The following is a 14,856-nucleotide window of genomic DNA, read 5'->3' on the forward strand; positions in this document are numbered from 1 at the left end:
CCCGCCTCTTCCCGAGCCTTAGCTCGTTGCCCTTTGGATTTAAATCTGTGGCAGATTGCCTAAGTTGTTAGCCCGAGCAGTATCTACCATCCTTGTTTGTAATGTCTACGCCGGACGATGCAACCCTAACAGAGAATGCAGACTCGGTCACCACAAGGTTAGTTGCCAGTCAAAATGGTTCAGTTGCGGAGAAGGAGGGGAAATGGACGGCTGCTCTTCACGCCTTGGGCGATGAGGAGCGTCCGTTGTTCAAAAACCTCGATGTCGAAAAGCTTGCCCTTGGGTATCTTGCAAGATGTCCTCGCGGAAACTCTTAAGAAGAAGGAGGACTGCTTAAGGAAGAGGGGGAAAGTGAAGATTCAAGGCCGAGAGATTGTCATTCGTGATGTGCTCAACAAGTTGTCTGCTTGCATCACAAAATTCATTGTACGTCGCGACTCGCACCGGCGTTTGCACAAACGCCACGACCAACTCGTGTTGCTAACTGTATGCTAATCCTTGTGTTTAGAGCATAGGTGATATAATCGTGCAATACGACCCTGTGCATGCAGCGCTGCCCTGGGCTGCGGTCCGCTTCGTGCTGCAAGTAGCCGTGGACGACCCCGAGACGTTTGACCTCGTGCTTTTTTACATAGAACGTTTGGTATATTACATCACGATCTCTAGTATATTCGACGTGCAATATCTCCAGCCCAAGCATCACCTGTGAGTGATTTCAACTACGACTGCAACGCCAATAGTCATCTAAAAAACTTTTTACTCAGTCTCGACGTTTACCCTCAACTTTTTGAAGCAATCGAGACTCTCCAGACAAATGTTCTAAAGTTCCTGGGATATTTGCTCCGCCACTTCTGCTCCAGCACCATCGCACGGCATCTCAAGAGCATAGTCGTATCAAAAAAAGACATAGAAGCCAAGTTCCAGCCCATCGAAAAGGCATGGCGCAGAGTGGACGAACTATCACGCCTTGCGACAGCAGAGAAGAACGAAGAAGAGTTTGAAGTCCTTCAGAACAAGCTACAAGAACTCTACAGGCCCATCGCAAGAAGCGCCGACCACCTGGAGGCCATTCAAGATGGCTTGGAACGAGAAGCTCGCGTGCGCATACTCAAAGCGATTTCCACGATTCCGTATCCCGTACACCACGAAACCGCACGAAAGGGGCGCTTGGAAAGGTCAGGCGCATGGTTGCTACGCAGCAATGCTTTCATAGACGGGAGGTCAGAGAGCTTGTCTTATGTACTGTGGCTTCATGGCATACCTGGGTCAGGAAAGACGAAACTGGCTTTACTGGTTGCGGATGAGCTTATGCAAACGACCAAGATTGCCTATTTCTACTGCACTCGAAGCCCTGCTGAGCGGCATCGAGGTCAGTGTGACAAGATGGTCGCAAGCATTGTGCGACAACTGGCAAGCCTCAGACCTGACCAGCCTATACTTGGCCTCGTAGTCGAGCAATATCGAGAAGCGATAGATGGGTTTTCTGAATTTGAAGATCAGGCTTGGTCTATTGAAGAGTCTCAAAGGGTGGTCCTGGAGCTTCTAGCCGAATACCCCGCCGTTAATATCATTCTGGACGAGGTCAACTACGAAGAACGACAGTTGCTCATGGACGTGTTGTCAAGATGGATTCAAAAGTCTCCAAATCTACTCAAAATCTTTATCTCGAGCAGAGATAACTACGATATCGTCTTGCAGCTCGCAGAATCACCCAATATATACGTTGATGCTGATGAGAATGCTGAGGACATCGCTTCTTTCATGCAAGCCGCTTAGTTTCGTTGGGTTGAGCTCCAGATTCAGTCCCTTTTGCCACTCAAAGTTGCAGCGGACATTCGTAATCGACTGGGAAAACTGCCACCTACCCTCGAAGGCTCTTATTGGGAGATCTACAACACAATTCTAGAATCAGGCAGACACGCATCAAAACTAGCCATCTTCACGTTTCAGTGGCTCTTATATGGGCAGAAAGTTATTACAGCAGACAATTTCGTCGCTATCGCATCAGCGTCTCTTCAGATTGAAGAACCGGATGGAGAAACAGGGCGCTCCGACTCTCTAGAAGCTATCACGACCGGTGAGATTCTTGACGTCTGTGCTAATCTCGTTGTTTTACACAACGGGGTGGTTGTGCTGGCTCACTTATCCGTGCGAGAATTTCTGGAAGGTCTTACCGCGCGGAGTGTTGATACTATGATCGCAGCGAGAGGTAACGACGCTATTGCTGCGGCATGTCTTCAACTTTTCTTAACGGGGACCGAGGCAGCGTACGACGAACTACAGGAGCCAGCTGTGGCCGACTCTCCACGTGACACTAGAAATACACAGACGCCAATTGAAGAGGTGATGGACTCACCTTCTGGAACAAAGGGGCCACAGTCCGATGATGCTGCTGAATCGACCACAGCAGAACCGGCTTTGAAGAAAGATGGCAACGATTCGATTGACGATTCCTCTACGCCCGGGGCCGAGGACTATCAACCCCAGACTACGGTCAAAGCCCAACCGCCCGAACCTAAGCCGATTCGTGTCAAGATTGCTACTAAAATGATCAATAGCGACGATTCGCATGCATTAACCTACTCATGAGTCATGCGTCTACTGGGCCCAACATGTTCAGGCATCAAAGGAACTGCGAACTAAGCACCCTCTAACAGTATTACTCACCGAATTTCTTGTAAACGCCAAGGATTCTAAAAAAGTGACAATATCCTTTCAGGCTTGGCACGCATTGGCAACTGTTTCGAACGACCCGTCAAAATGAAGCCGTCGCTATGCTCGTCGAAGCTGGAGCACCAACAGGGCGCGGCGTAAACCTCGTTCGTCCGCCACGTACTACAGCCATTAAGACGTGTTGAAGTACTTGCTAGACAGGCAGATTGGTCTGTCGTGCAGTGGTCCGTTGCTGGGCCTGGCTGTGTCGCACGGCGACGATGAGGGAGCTGTAGGAAGTTCATAGGGAACGTAGTAATATCAAGGTCATCAAGTCTGCCTAGCTAGTTCCTTCACTATTTGTCTCAAGTAATGATTCCCCACTATTTTCTATGGTCATATGACCAGCATCCACTACTTCCCGTGACAGGGGCTATATAATAACCTGTGGCTGTAATTCGAGCCATCAAAGCGGGTACTTCTTGATGCAGAAGCGGATACCTTGATAGAGGATCGGACTGGGCACATTCCACTAGATATCGCGGAGCAGAGCGCAGATGAAAGGGTCGAGGACCTGATTCGAAGCAAGATGGAAGAGGGCGCAGACAATGACCGCAGACAACGAGCCGAAGGACAAGGAACTCGGCGAAACTCGAAGCGACGGCATGAAGTAATACGTGTAACGAATCCTGATTGAACGATTTTTGCAGCTTTTATAAGACAAGCAAAGACGCCGATTCCAAACTATACATGTCCATCCTCTACTGCGCGTCATTACACGCCCCCAAAGCAAGGAGTTGGTGCCTGTGGCTCTTGCCGTCCGCACGCCAGTGGCCACATTCGAAGAGCCGAGTCAACCACCGGCTCCGTAGTCAAGTTGAGTAAAAGTTAATACAGTCCGGTCATGTCGTCGCCGCGTGAGCCAGCTGCTAGCCATATCGATGTCTTTAGGTATAAAAGACGGCACCGCAGACACATTTATTCCTCAACATTACACCAACGCCAATACAAAAAAAAACATCGCATATTATTCCCACTTACATTTCACTATTTTATATCCGAGATGCGTTTCCTCGTCCTGCTATCTCTCGCTGCGCTCACCGCCACGGCTGCCGTTGTCGAGCGCACAGGATCCTACATTCTGAATGATCAAGGCGAGGTTGTTATTGAGTCATGTCTTTCTTGTACCGAGTGCACGCCAGCAGGACCAGGTTGTTCGCGCTGCTGCGTTCCCGATTGGTGCTGGTGCACTTGCATCGGGGGCAGGGAGTGTTAGGGACATCGTGAAGGGCGGATGGCACGACGTCTCGGTGTCTCTATGAGTTTGGTACATGGGGTCTGAGTGGAAAAGGCCAGCGTGGCAACCGTGTTTGGTGCTGGGCGCAGATTTCCCATATACTCGGTGTTTTGGGCGGATTCAAACGAAGTGATGCGACATTAAGAATGATTGCATTTTATGGCATCGAGAGAATGATGCACGTTCAAGCGTCTATCGGCCTAGCATTTACACAAACTTCAACAGGCCCGATTATAGTTGTGTCAACAAGGGGAATTTCAGAGGCTGGTCATGATAGTTGCGCTCGGAGTAGCGCTCGAATCGAGGGTCACAATACAGGCATCAAGGGCGGTCTGACCATGTATCAACGGACACCTGGGGCGAATTGTCAGGATTCCAGGACCTTGAACGAAGGGATGTACTTATCATTAATATCATCAAATTCGTCGTTTTCCCCTCACCTGTACGTACACAATAATCTCCAACTATAGCGCTGTTGAAGGCTTCTCATTCTGGAGGGCGAATTCGCTCGAGGATGGAGCCGTTAAATCCAACAATTATTGATGTCAACAATGTGTGTCATCGTATACGTACGTCGACAAGTGAGTTATCCAGCCGGGCCTTTTTCTCTAGTAGGTTCAAATTAGGTTCAAGGTCCAAACGAGGCTGCCATTGAGGTTAAAATAGGGTTTTAAAGCGCACATTAGCAGCTAGCTAGCAAAACCTAGTAGCTACGACTGTCGGGGCCTCGAAGATGGGTCAAGAGAGCCAAGTGGGCATATTTCGAAGCGGGATTCCGGGGTTATTGGGCCAAGAGCCGCTATTGCTATATCCTTTTGCTCCGTGGCTGTGGCCAAACCCGATACTACTCTGGCAGCGACCTTTTTGTTCAGGAGAAAGGTGGCATTTTCGATGAGGCTACTGCCAATAGCTGGTAAAAGGCTAAGTTGAGCCATGCATTTAGTCTGTGGCAGGATATAATTTGCCACCGGGAAGGATACACTAATATACTATAGAATGTTCTAAATGAACGCCATAGCCCGGGACACATTTACTTGAATGCTTTTTGCCTCCACTGTATCAAGTCGGTGGCAATGAACAGCACGTGCAAAGGCTTCTTGCACAAACCAATTTACACAGCTCCATTTTCGTCTCTTGTGCCACACGGAGCAAAATCGGGGACAGCGTCGCGGCCCAACCCTCGATCTCGTCTGGTGTTGCTGGATACCAGGGATATTTCTCAATCTCTTTTCACGTGCACAATTAGATGATTCGATCCACCGCCATTCCTCGCCAATACCTGCGTACGGGTCTGGTGACTGTGGTCCAACATCACTAGGCAGTTGTTCCTCGTCAGTCATAGCACGACCAAAAGATCCTCCAGCCACGCAGCCGGCTGTCCTTTTGCAAAGGTCATCAGCTACGGCGAGCACCCGCATACCCTGTGGGCTCCTGTTTCGATCCTTATGACTCGCCTGCCTGGGAGGAGCTCGCGTGGCCTACGAATCATGGAGCTGCACATGATGCTGGAGGCGATTCGTTAATGGGAAACCGCTTGGGCCGACGCATCTGTAGCTTTTGGGGCGGTTCTATCCGCAGTATTCGCATTCCAAACCATCGCGTGGGACCTTGCGAGTCAGAGGACGAATTCTATCAGTACCTTCTCTGTGCTGCCTCATCTCACTCTTTCAAGACAGGGCACGAGTATGAGACGGTCTTGGCTACTGCTCGGGCGATGTCTCTTGAGAATGGCATTGCTTTCACACATGGTCACTTTGCCTTTCACAACATCCTGGTATACAACGGTCATGTGTGTGTCAGGTTTCATCGACTGGAAATGCGCCGGCTGGTGCCCTGAATACTGGGAGTTTACCACCCCGTTACGGTGGCATTCGCAGGACCCTGAAAATGGCTCTCTATTCTTGCAGCTGGGTGGCCATCGCTACAAGGAGCTGGGACCGAGTTGGCAATGGTATCGTTGGCTGTGGATTCGGGGATCTGCTTCTAGTTGGCTGTGCCCTCAACCACATGAAGCTTTTAGCTATAGACTACGGTCCACGAACATCACATAGCTTTGACGGGTATTTTGACACTTACACTGTTTCATTGCAACTACCATAATTATACCCCAGTCTGCGGACTAATTCGACATCATGTACGGAGAAACTAGATTAGGGGAAGAGAGGCTGCGGTAGTGGATGAGCCTAGAATTTCTTTTATTCGATGTAGCATCATTTTCACAACGATAGTGTTCGATTTTTAGCTTGTGAGGCCTAGAAAATGCCTTTAGTGGATAAACAAGCAGTCTCCTTTCTAGGAAACAAAAAAGAAGAAAAGAAAAGGTCTTGTGCTTGAGAAAATTCTAACATGAACGTGCTAGAAGGGCGAATGCGTGGCGGAGGGCAATATGCCATTCAAAACAATAGGATGAGCATCCCATGTCGGAAGTTTTATATAGCAGATGCAAGGCATCTACCATGAGTGCTTTATCGGGACTACGAGTGAGTAGCTATGCTGGCACCTGAATGCCACGCTATCAATACGATTACTTGTCTTACTATTACTTGCCTTACTCTTCCAACATAAGAAGAAGAGGAAAATAAAAGGGGATTTGTCTAGCCTTTCACCCTTTCATTGCCTTGCAAGTTGATTTCGACCTGCTCGTTTCCAGTGTGCTTGTTTGAATGGGCCACAGGACGAGGAGTAACCACCCTAGACCCAAAATCAATTTTGCCCGATTTCGTTTTCAGACCACCAAGGATGGAACCATGCCAGGTGCTGACGATGCTTGCATTTCCATACTTATAAACTCTGTGTCCATGTCGTTATGATTATGCCTTGGCAGTATATTCTTGGACATCAAGATAGTTCAGGAATGTGGCCTCAACAGCAAAGAAATCCCCCAAAATGCGCCGCACCCATACAGGTTGGCGCCGACATAGACCTCTCCCGTTCGTTCAACTAGCAACTCACGCCATGCTATCAAGTTGCCATGAAAGTAGTTCAATCATCTGGTGCTCGTACACCACCGGCCCCTTGCGCCCGTATCTGACGCGCAGTAGCTCATCTCCATAAACGCCCCCAGTAGAGCCCCCAACATGATCCCCCCAGTTTCGCCACTCGATACCACCCCAATGCAGAAATCAGCGTCTACCAAGCGCGCATCATGCTCTATATAACCCAAGACCGCGGACAGTATCGCCATGTATATCGCCCCGCCGGCGACTCCCACAGACGACGCCAGTAGCAAGAGCGAAAACACGCTCGATGCCACAAAGAAGAGCAGATTTATGAGCTGCAGCCCCGAGGAGACCACCAGGAGCACAAACAGAGGGTACAGCTGTTTCCACTGAAACAAGACCAGTGACGATCGTGCGACGAAATCTCCCACCTGGAAAGCAGCTCCGAACGCGGCCTTGAATTGCGCAAATGCACCCAGGGATGCGGACATGGGCTGCAATCGAATGGACGCCGGAAAGACGAAAGCCTGTACAGAAGACGCCATGAACATGGGCAGTATAAACTTGACCAATAGGGGCTGAACTAGAGTCAAACTTCGTTTAACTCTAGATCGCAACATGGCCGTCGACTTGGGGCCACCACGCCCTGGTGTCAAAGGAATGTTCTCTTCCTCGTCGTTCACAGACGATCTCGTCCAAGGGGATTTGGTACTGATTCGAGGCAGCGGAGCTGAAGGCAGGACCACAAAATGTGCGGCTAGCAGAATGCCAACCAGGTAGTACACGCAATGGAGCAAATCCCGCAACAACATGCCCATGCCGTAGGTGAGCACATGCGGCATCACGGTGACCACCACTCTGCCGATGCCCGTGCCCATTCCCCAGCCGGCCAGTCCCCAGCGTCCATAATATCGCATCTGCGATAGAAACGAGACTTCTCCTGCCGCAGCGCTGGCCGAGGCCAGCATCGTCATGAGGATTCGAATGGGGGGCGCGACGTTTGGCGGCGCAGCTGCGGTAACGACGGCTGCGAGGATCCAGCATGCTGTGAGGAAACACGGCCGAAGCCACCAGGCGACATGGCATAAGACATGGGGAAGGATTAGTTTTGTCGCCAGGGCTGGTGATGCTTCGATGAGGATCACTGTCGGCCGCGAATATGGAATGATGAGGTAGCTAGAGGAGAAGATGATGGACGGCAAGACGACATTGACGAGGCCTACGAGAGAACAGTCAGCCGGTTTATCGTTGGTGCTGGCCAAGAGCAAGACGAAAAGCTCAAAGGAATAAAGTATCAAGATGCCCCTTGAAGACATAGGTTCCAGGGACGCGCGTACCTAGGAGGCAGAATCCAACGAGAGCGCGAACATCATGACTGGCAAACACGGCGGCTGGTCGACGAAGCGCAGTCCTGACTGCTGGCATCTCGTCATCTCCAGGGCTCAGATGTGAGCATGACAACGTTGATCGATGCAGATTGTATTGGAGAGGGACACGCAGGGGCAAAATAGCCTGGGTACAGATGCGGTCAACAATGTCCAAGACGACACCCCGGGCATGGGCCAACTTGAGGCGCGGGATCGAGTGTCGTCACCGCCGGAGCGGCACTGAGTAGCCGATCTTGGACTCTTGGCGTCTACGACAGCGAGCATGGCGTCGTGTCAGATGAGATTGACGTTGGCAGCACGTTGGCGGTGCCTGCGATTGCTACTGGAGGCTCCGTCTACAGTGTGACGCAAATAGTATTGTACCAGACAGCTAGATTGGGCACCCGGCCATCTCACCAGACTGCATGGGACAATCTGGGTAGGGTGACGGTGCCTTGGCGCATGGCAATGGGGTGGTATTGCACGCACAAGGATGTGAAGCGTCTTTCGCAGTGAAGCTTACTGCCGGCCGTGGGAGTGGCGATGAAGAGAAAGAACAGGCTGCCACTTTCGGTGTCTGTATGGACAACAACCGTCCCTAACAATGGCCACGGTTATCATCATGTGAAGCAATGCGGTGTACGGAGTACGGAGTATGGATATCCTGTACCAAGAGCGAGGTGATTGGCCCATCAAGCGACGGATTGATTACGTCGCCCTCGGGTTCGTCAAAGGCATTGTTCGTGTAGCCACAAACCACGCACAAGAACGTTCAATCATGCCGCAGTAGTGCCAGTCTGGTAACATCAATCCTCTTAGGCGAAAAAAACATCGAGGCCTTGGAATTGCGTACGCACAGTAGTCGCCGCGACCCATAATCACATGCTTTTCGACACGTATCAAAAGATGAAATAAATTCCACGGCTGTGTTTTTTGTTGAGAGATGAGCATGCCTGGCTGCCATCTTTTGCTACCGTTTGTTTGGCTGAGGCAGGGACCTAATCCACACCTTCCCCGTCTCCCCAACCCCGGCGGGGCGATTGTGCCCCTCGCAGCCGCAGCCAGTAGCATCTGCACGTGGGACGAGCAGGTACGACGAGGCTTAATTGCATGTGTGCCGTACTCCGTACGCTGGCTGGCCAAAGCCTGAATCAATTGACACTTTTCTCGGGTCCACTCTATGCAGCTATGCGGCCCCCAATTGACCTGCTCTTCTGCAGTTCTCTTCGTGCTTCAATGTTCGCTTCATGTTGCTTCGCTGTCGCTGTGCTTTGGTCTGTCTACAGCGCTGAAAGACATTATTGTCCTTGTGTTGAGACTGTCTAGATGGACGCTGCCATGGACTTGAGAGGCAGACGCGCTACGTCCGTCCTGGCATCGCTGATGTTCCCCCGTCTTCAAATAAACCGAGTAGCACCACCAGCATGTCAGATACTAGCCAAAAAGCGCACGGTCGAAGCGTGCCACAATCCGGGATGGACAGAAAGCCGCCAGTCATGGCCAAGACGCTTGACTCTTCACGGGGTCGCCAAGCTCCAGTCATGTATGCAGACCGCGGCGCGTGCCTTCAACGACAGGACCAGAGGCGCGGGGCCTCAGCGTCGCCTCTCACGACATCGAGTCACAATCTCGGGCTCGAGGAGACAGTGTGCCAGGGGGTACAGGCCAATCAGACGATGACGATTAAATAGATATTCATTTACTGCGAAATTAGTAGACGATAACAGTGCCAGTAACCCTGTCAGGTACAAGTTGCTACATTAACTAAATTATTTGCCTTTACTCCATATTACGTGCTTAAGTAGTCACTTGTATTATATAAGCAGTCTATGGAGGGTGGGGGCCCCGCGAGCCATTGGGCAACTAAAGAGATAGAGCTGACACTCTGTACAGTCCACCCCCTGAATTATCCTTCATGCGTGGCCTGACAGGGGTATTATAACAGCAGCCTGCGGAGGTGGCCTTCAAAAATCGTGCCTGTTACACAAGCTGACAGGGGTGGTCGGACAGGGATGATAGTAGGAAAACAAGGCTAATAAATTTAGAAACACACCACCTAATTTAGCTGTGACCAGAGCCTTGACAGAAAAACTACATTACATGTAGTTTTTTTCAGCCTGATACGGAGTACTGTTTTAGATCCCACGCTTGCACGATACTTGTATTATACTTGTAATTTTATCAGACTATAAAGCAAAATAATTAAAAAATCAATAATTTTAGGTAAAATATTAAACTAAATAAAAATATAATATAATATAACTTATTAGTTTTATTTTTATAAAATTATTATTAAAACTTGAAATATTTAATTAATACCCTGCTAGGTCACGCATGAAGAATAATTTAGGGCTCCCATCCATTCCCGCCGGTGGCCGCCCACTTACTGCCGCAATGCTAGTCCGATTAGTCTCCCCGGACCCTGTCCGCAGCTGCATTTCACCATGTGTCCTCATGATTTGCGTTGGAGCCGTCTTACACCATTTGTATTTGAATCGTGCAAATACGCCTCGGCCGGAGAGCCGCCAGAGAACCGTCTGAGGTCTCATCCTCTCTCAGCCGGGAAGCCCGTCTCGCGCCATCTCTCCGACCACCTGGCCTTGTTCCCACCCGCTTCCGTCTTTAAACCCTGATTTATTTTTCTCTTCCTCTGCGTGTCACCTTGCTTCTTGTTGCTCCAGCCGTCATTCACTTTCGACATTCATTTATCGTGGTGTCGTGTGGAAGCACACTGCGATTCCACGACGGCAGCCGAAATGCGATTCAACCTCGGTACATCCTCAAGCGGTCATCGCCCGCTTCCTCAGTATAAAACTTGCCTGAATGACTTGCCCTCTACTCGTCGCTCCAAGGCGGGCAGGTTGGCCAAATGCATCGTCGGCGGAACCGCATTGCTGGCAGCTGCAGGGCTCGCAGCTCATTACCTGGTTGTAAGTTGCCTCCGACTTGGACACGCCACGACAACTTCATTTTTATTCAACAAAGCCCACTAACTCGGTTATACACAGCCCTCATTAGACTCCCTCGGATATAAGACGGGCCAAGGTCCGCCGCCGGACAAAGTCCTCACAACGCATCAACTGCAGGCACTGCAACCCGGCAATCGCTCCATCTCAGTTGGTGGCGATCGCCGTCTTCGCATCTTTATGCCCACCGACTCGCCTCACATCAATCTGTGCAAGTCTGTCATGTCAGCCGTGGCCCTGGGCTACCCAGCACCAATTTTACTGAACTGGGGAGGTGAATTCAACCGCCCTGAATGGCACTTGGCCGGCAGCCACATTGCCAAACTTGAGAGTCTTCTATCGGTTATTGAGAACATGCTCTCTCTGGCCGAGGGCGAAGACGGCGATGTTCACCAAGACGACTTGGCCGTTCTTGTCGACGCTCACGACATTTGGTTCCAGCTGCCCCCCTCGGTGCTCATCCAGCGTTACCACCAACTCAACCGCGAAGCCGACGAGAGGGTGCGGCAGCAGTGGGACGACGCCCAAGGCTTCGCAGCAGATTTCCCCATCCAGCCGCCCAAGCAGTCCATCCTTGTCACGGCAGCCAAGGACTGCCACCCGAAAAGCGACTCCGGCTCCGATCCGCACTACGCACACTGGCCTGAGTCGCCCATGCCCTCTGACATGTACGGCCACGGCACCGACAAGGTTCTCACCATGCCCCTGGACCCGGCCCGAAAATTCAAGAAGATCCGGCCGCGGTGCGTAAACAGCGGCATGATCATGGGCACAATGGGCTCCCTCCGCAACGCTCTCACCCGTGCCAAGGCCAAGGTCGAAACCGTCGCCCACCGGGGAAGACAACTCTGGAGCGACCAAGCCCTCTTCGGCGAAGTGATTGGCGACCAGGAAATGTGGCGAGAATGGGTGCGCGAGCTGGGCAGCACCTGGAACGGAACCGCGTCGGAAAACTACCTCTCCCGCCTGCCGGCCGATGTGCGCGGCATTGCCAAGGCCGCACTGAAGGGTGAACGATTCGAGTACGGCATCGGCCTAGACTACAGCTTCGGCACGATCCCGCCTACATGCTCTGCCGAGGAGGACGGCTACTTTGTCAAGATGGACGACAGGCAGGCACTGAAGCGGGAATCAGCCAGGGCCGGCGTTCCCAACGGCGAGGTTCGCGTCAACGGTGTGCCCGCCGAGCTGGACCAGGCCGGCGTCGGTTCGGCGCACTTGTCCGGCATTAAATGGGGCGATGCGTCGCTCTACACCGACTTCTTCTTTGGCGTCACCCCCGTGGGCATCCACCACAACGCCTACGTGGACAACCTCAAGTCGATCCGGCTGAAGGAGTGGTGGCGCAAGATGTGGTTCTACCCGCACCTGCGCAATCTGGTTGCGCGGGCGCTCCTCCCGATGGACGCTGGAGACACCATTCGCCCGCTGGCGAGAATTCCAGCACAAGAAGGTGGCCAAGTAACAAGGTACTGGACGCCCAAGTCTGACCTGCGCAATAGAATGGTCAAGGTCTTTGAACCTGCGTCTCTTGACGCCAAATCTGGCGGCTCTTTCGCCTCCATCGAATGGGAGGGCGTGTGTCAGCGGAGTGGGCAGAAGCCCTGGCATGAAGAGCTCTTTGGCGACAAGAAAGGTGCGTGGCAGTTGTAACGGGGCTTATCAAAACCCGCACAAAGAGCGAAAAATAGGATGCGGGCGGCATTTGGAATTGAAGGGGGTGTTGGAGGTTCCTTTGGTTTATGGCGTTGTAACAGCAGCGAATTAGCATTATACCCAGCTTCTTACCATTTTTATATGTATAGAGGATAGATTTGTTCGGGACGGGCGTTACGGAGAAGCCGCATCAACTGTGGCATTAGTATAGACGGCAATGACAAAAAATTGATCTGCATGACGGCGATGACGCGAGCGGTGCAGGCGGACAGGGATCGGGCTGACGGGCCGTGTGTGATTTGACGCTGCCAGCGGACGGGGTGCCGCCGTGCGTCTCGGCCGGTCTTGTGGATCCCCGTCACACAACACCTCCGCTCAGCCTTGTATCCCATGAGGCTCCGCAGCTCCTTACACCAGCTGGCTGTCGTTGCAGAGCCCTCCGACCACCACCTCTCCTATTCATGTATTTCTCCTAAATAGAAAGAACAAGTCCCCGTCGTGGCGCCCGGGACGAGCCTCCCGCCGCCCGTGGACCCGGCCCTCATCGCCACGCTCCTCACCTTCCTCTCCCTCCCGCCGGCCACGTCCATCGCGCCGCTCGAGGCCAACGCCGCCTTCCACCGCATCTACCTGATACACTACGCCTCCCCGCCGCCCCCGGAGCTGCGGGACCTGCGGCGCTCCCCCGGCGGCGGCACGAGCCTGGTGCTGCGCGTGTCGGGCCCCCAGGCGCCGCCGTACCTCAAGACGGCCAACGAGGTCGCCGTCATGGCCTGGGTGCGCGGCCACACGCGCATCCCCGTGCCGCGCGTCGTGCGCCACGACTGCACGCCGCGCAACGTGCTCGGCTGCGAGTTCACCCTGCTGGAGCGCATGCCGGGCCGCAGCGTCGACGGCCTCTACGCGCGCCTCCCCGAGCCCGCGAGGCGGAGGCTCGTCAACCGCCTCGTCGACGTGCTGGTCGAGCTGCACGCCCACGCGTTCCCGCACGTCGGCGGGCTGCAGCTCGTCGGGGGCGAGGGGGGCGAGGTGGTGCCCGGCCCGCTGCTCGAGGATACCTGCTGGTTCTTGCCGGACGCCGAGGCCGAGTTTGGCACCGACGTGCCGGTGGGGGCGCCTGGCGCGGTGGGGCCGTACGCGTCGCACGCCGAGTTTGTAAAGGGCTTCGTGGGCGCGTTTGTGCATGCGATTTGCGTGCGGGAGCGGCTGGGCTGGGTGCGCGACCTGGTGCCCCGGCTGGCGGCGCTGGCGGGGGCGCTGCCGCGCCTGAGGCTCGACACCAGGATGGTGCTGGCGCACAAGGACTTGCACTTTGGCAACGTCATGGTCGACGAGGACGGGGAGCTGACGGCCGTCCTGGACTGGGAGTTTGCCGGCGTGGTGCCGGTCGTGCGGTGGGATCCCGTGCGCGCCTTTCTCTGGAACGGCGTCTACTCGCAGGAGGGGCACGACGAAAAGTACCGCATGAGGGCCGTGTTTGAGCGCGAGCTCGAGCGCCGCGGCGTCGACAAGTGGTGGGAGGCGACCAACGCCGACATTGACGCCGTCTGGGACGTCGTGAGGTACGTGAGGGCCATTGTCGAGCTGTGTCCCAGGGGCGACAACATGGACCTGTGTCGGGTTTGGAGGGCCAAGGCCGAGGAGGCGCTGGCCAAGCTGGGCGTTTGATCGGTGGCATTGAAGAGACACGTTGGCGCGACGGCGGCGAGAGGGAGGGGGGAGGATGCCGGGAATCGACAATACGGGCCAGCGGGACGATTGGGCAACAGACGCTTGTTATTCTTTTTATTTCTGGGGAGATTCTTGCGCTTGGGATTATCCTGCGGCCATGTGTCTCCAAGACATTGATACTATTTTATAATTTCGCTACCACTACCGTTCCGGGGTATCCGCATGCCACCACCGCCCAAACCATACGAGACGCTAACAAACGAAACAGGAAGAATTACTACAAAGGGGAAGAGGACAAACAATAAAGA

The 14,856-nt window shown here is 53.3% G+C and overlaps 3 protein-coding genes across 3 annotated transcripts; 2 read left to right on the plus strand and 1 right to left on the minus strand.

The window, feature by feature from the left end:
- Positions 1-261: 261 nt before the first annotated feature.
- G6M90_00g001560 (uncharacterized protein) lies at positions 262-2,589 on the plus strand (the record flags this gene model as incomplete). Its single annotated transcript, XM_066129511.1, has 4 exons — positions 262-426; positions 509-705; positions 765-1,689; positions 1,777-2,589. The coding sequence occupies 4 exons, from the start codon at positions 262-264 to the stop codon at positions 2,587-2,589; spliced, it is 2,100 nt and encodes a 699-aa protein (XP_065985943.1).
- Positions 2,590-6,935: 4,346 nt separating this feature from the next.
- Positions 6,936-8,313, minus strand: BTN1_0 (Protein BTN1; the record flags this gene model as incomplete). The annotated part of the gene is made up of 2 exons (XM_014687432.1): positions 6,936-8,107; positions 8,226-8,313. The coding sequence occupies 2 exons, from the start codon at positions 8,311-8,313 to the stop codon at positions 6,936-6,938; spliced, it is 1,260 nt and encodes a 419-aa protein (XP_014542918.1).
- A 2,698-nt stretch (positions 8,314-11,011) lies between these two features.
- On the plus strand, positions 11,012-14,545 carry G6M90_00g001580 (uncharacterized protein; the record flags this gene model as incomplete). The annotated part of the gene is made up of 3 exons (XM_066129512.1): positions 11,012-11,185; positions 11,264-12,857; positions 13,368-14,545. 3 exons carry the CDS (start codon positions 11,012-11,014, stop codon positions 14,543-14,545), a joined length of 2,946 nt encoding a protein of 981 aa, XP_065986052.1.
- Between the last annotated feature and the right edge of the window lie 311 nt (positions 14,546-14,856).

This window comes from Metarhizium brunneum, chromosome 1 (genome assembly GCF_013426205.1).
Source record: "Metarhizium brunneum chromosome 1, complete sequence".
NCBI lineage: Eukaryota > Fungi > Ascomycota > Sordariomycetes > Hypocreales > Clavicipitaceae > Metarhizium > Metarhizium brunneum.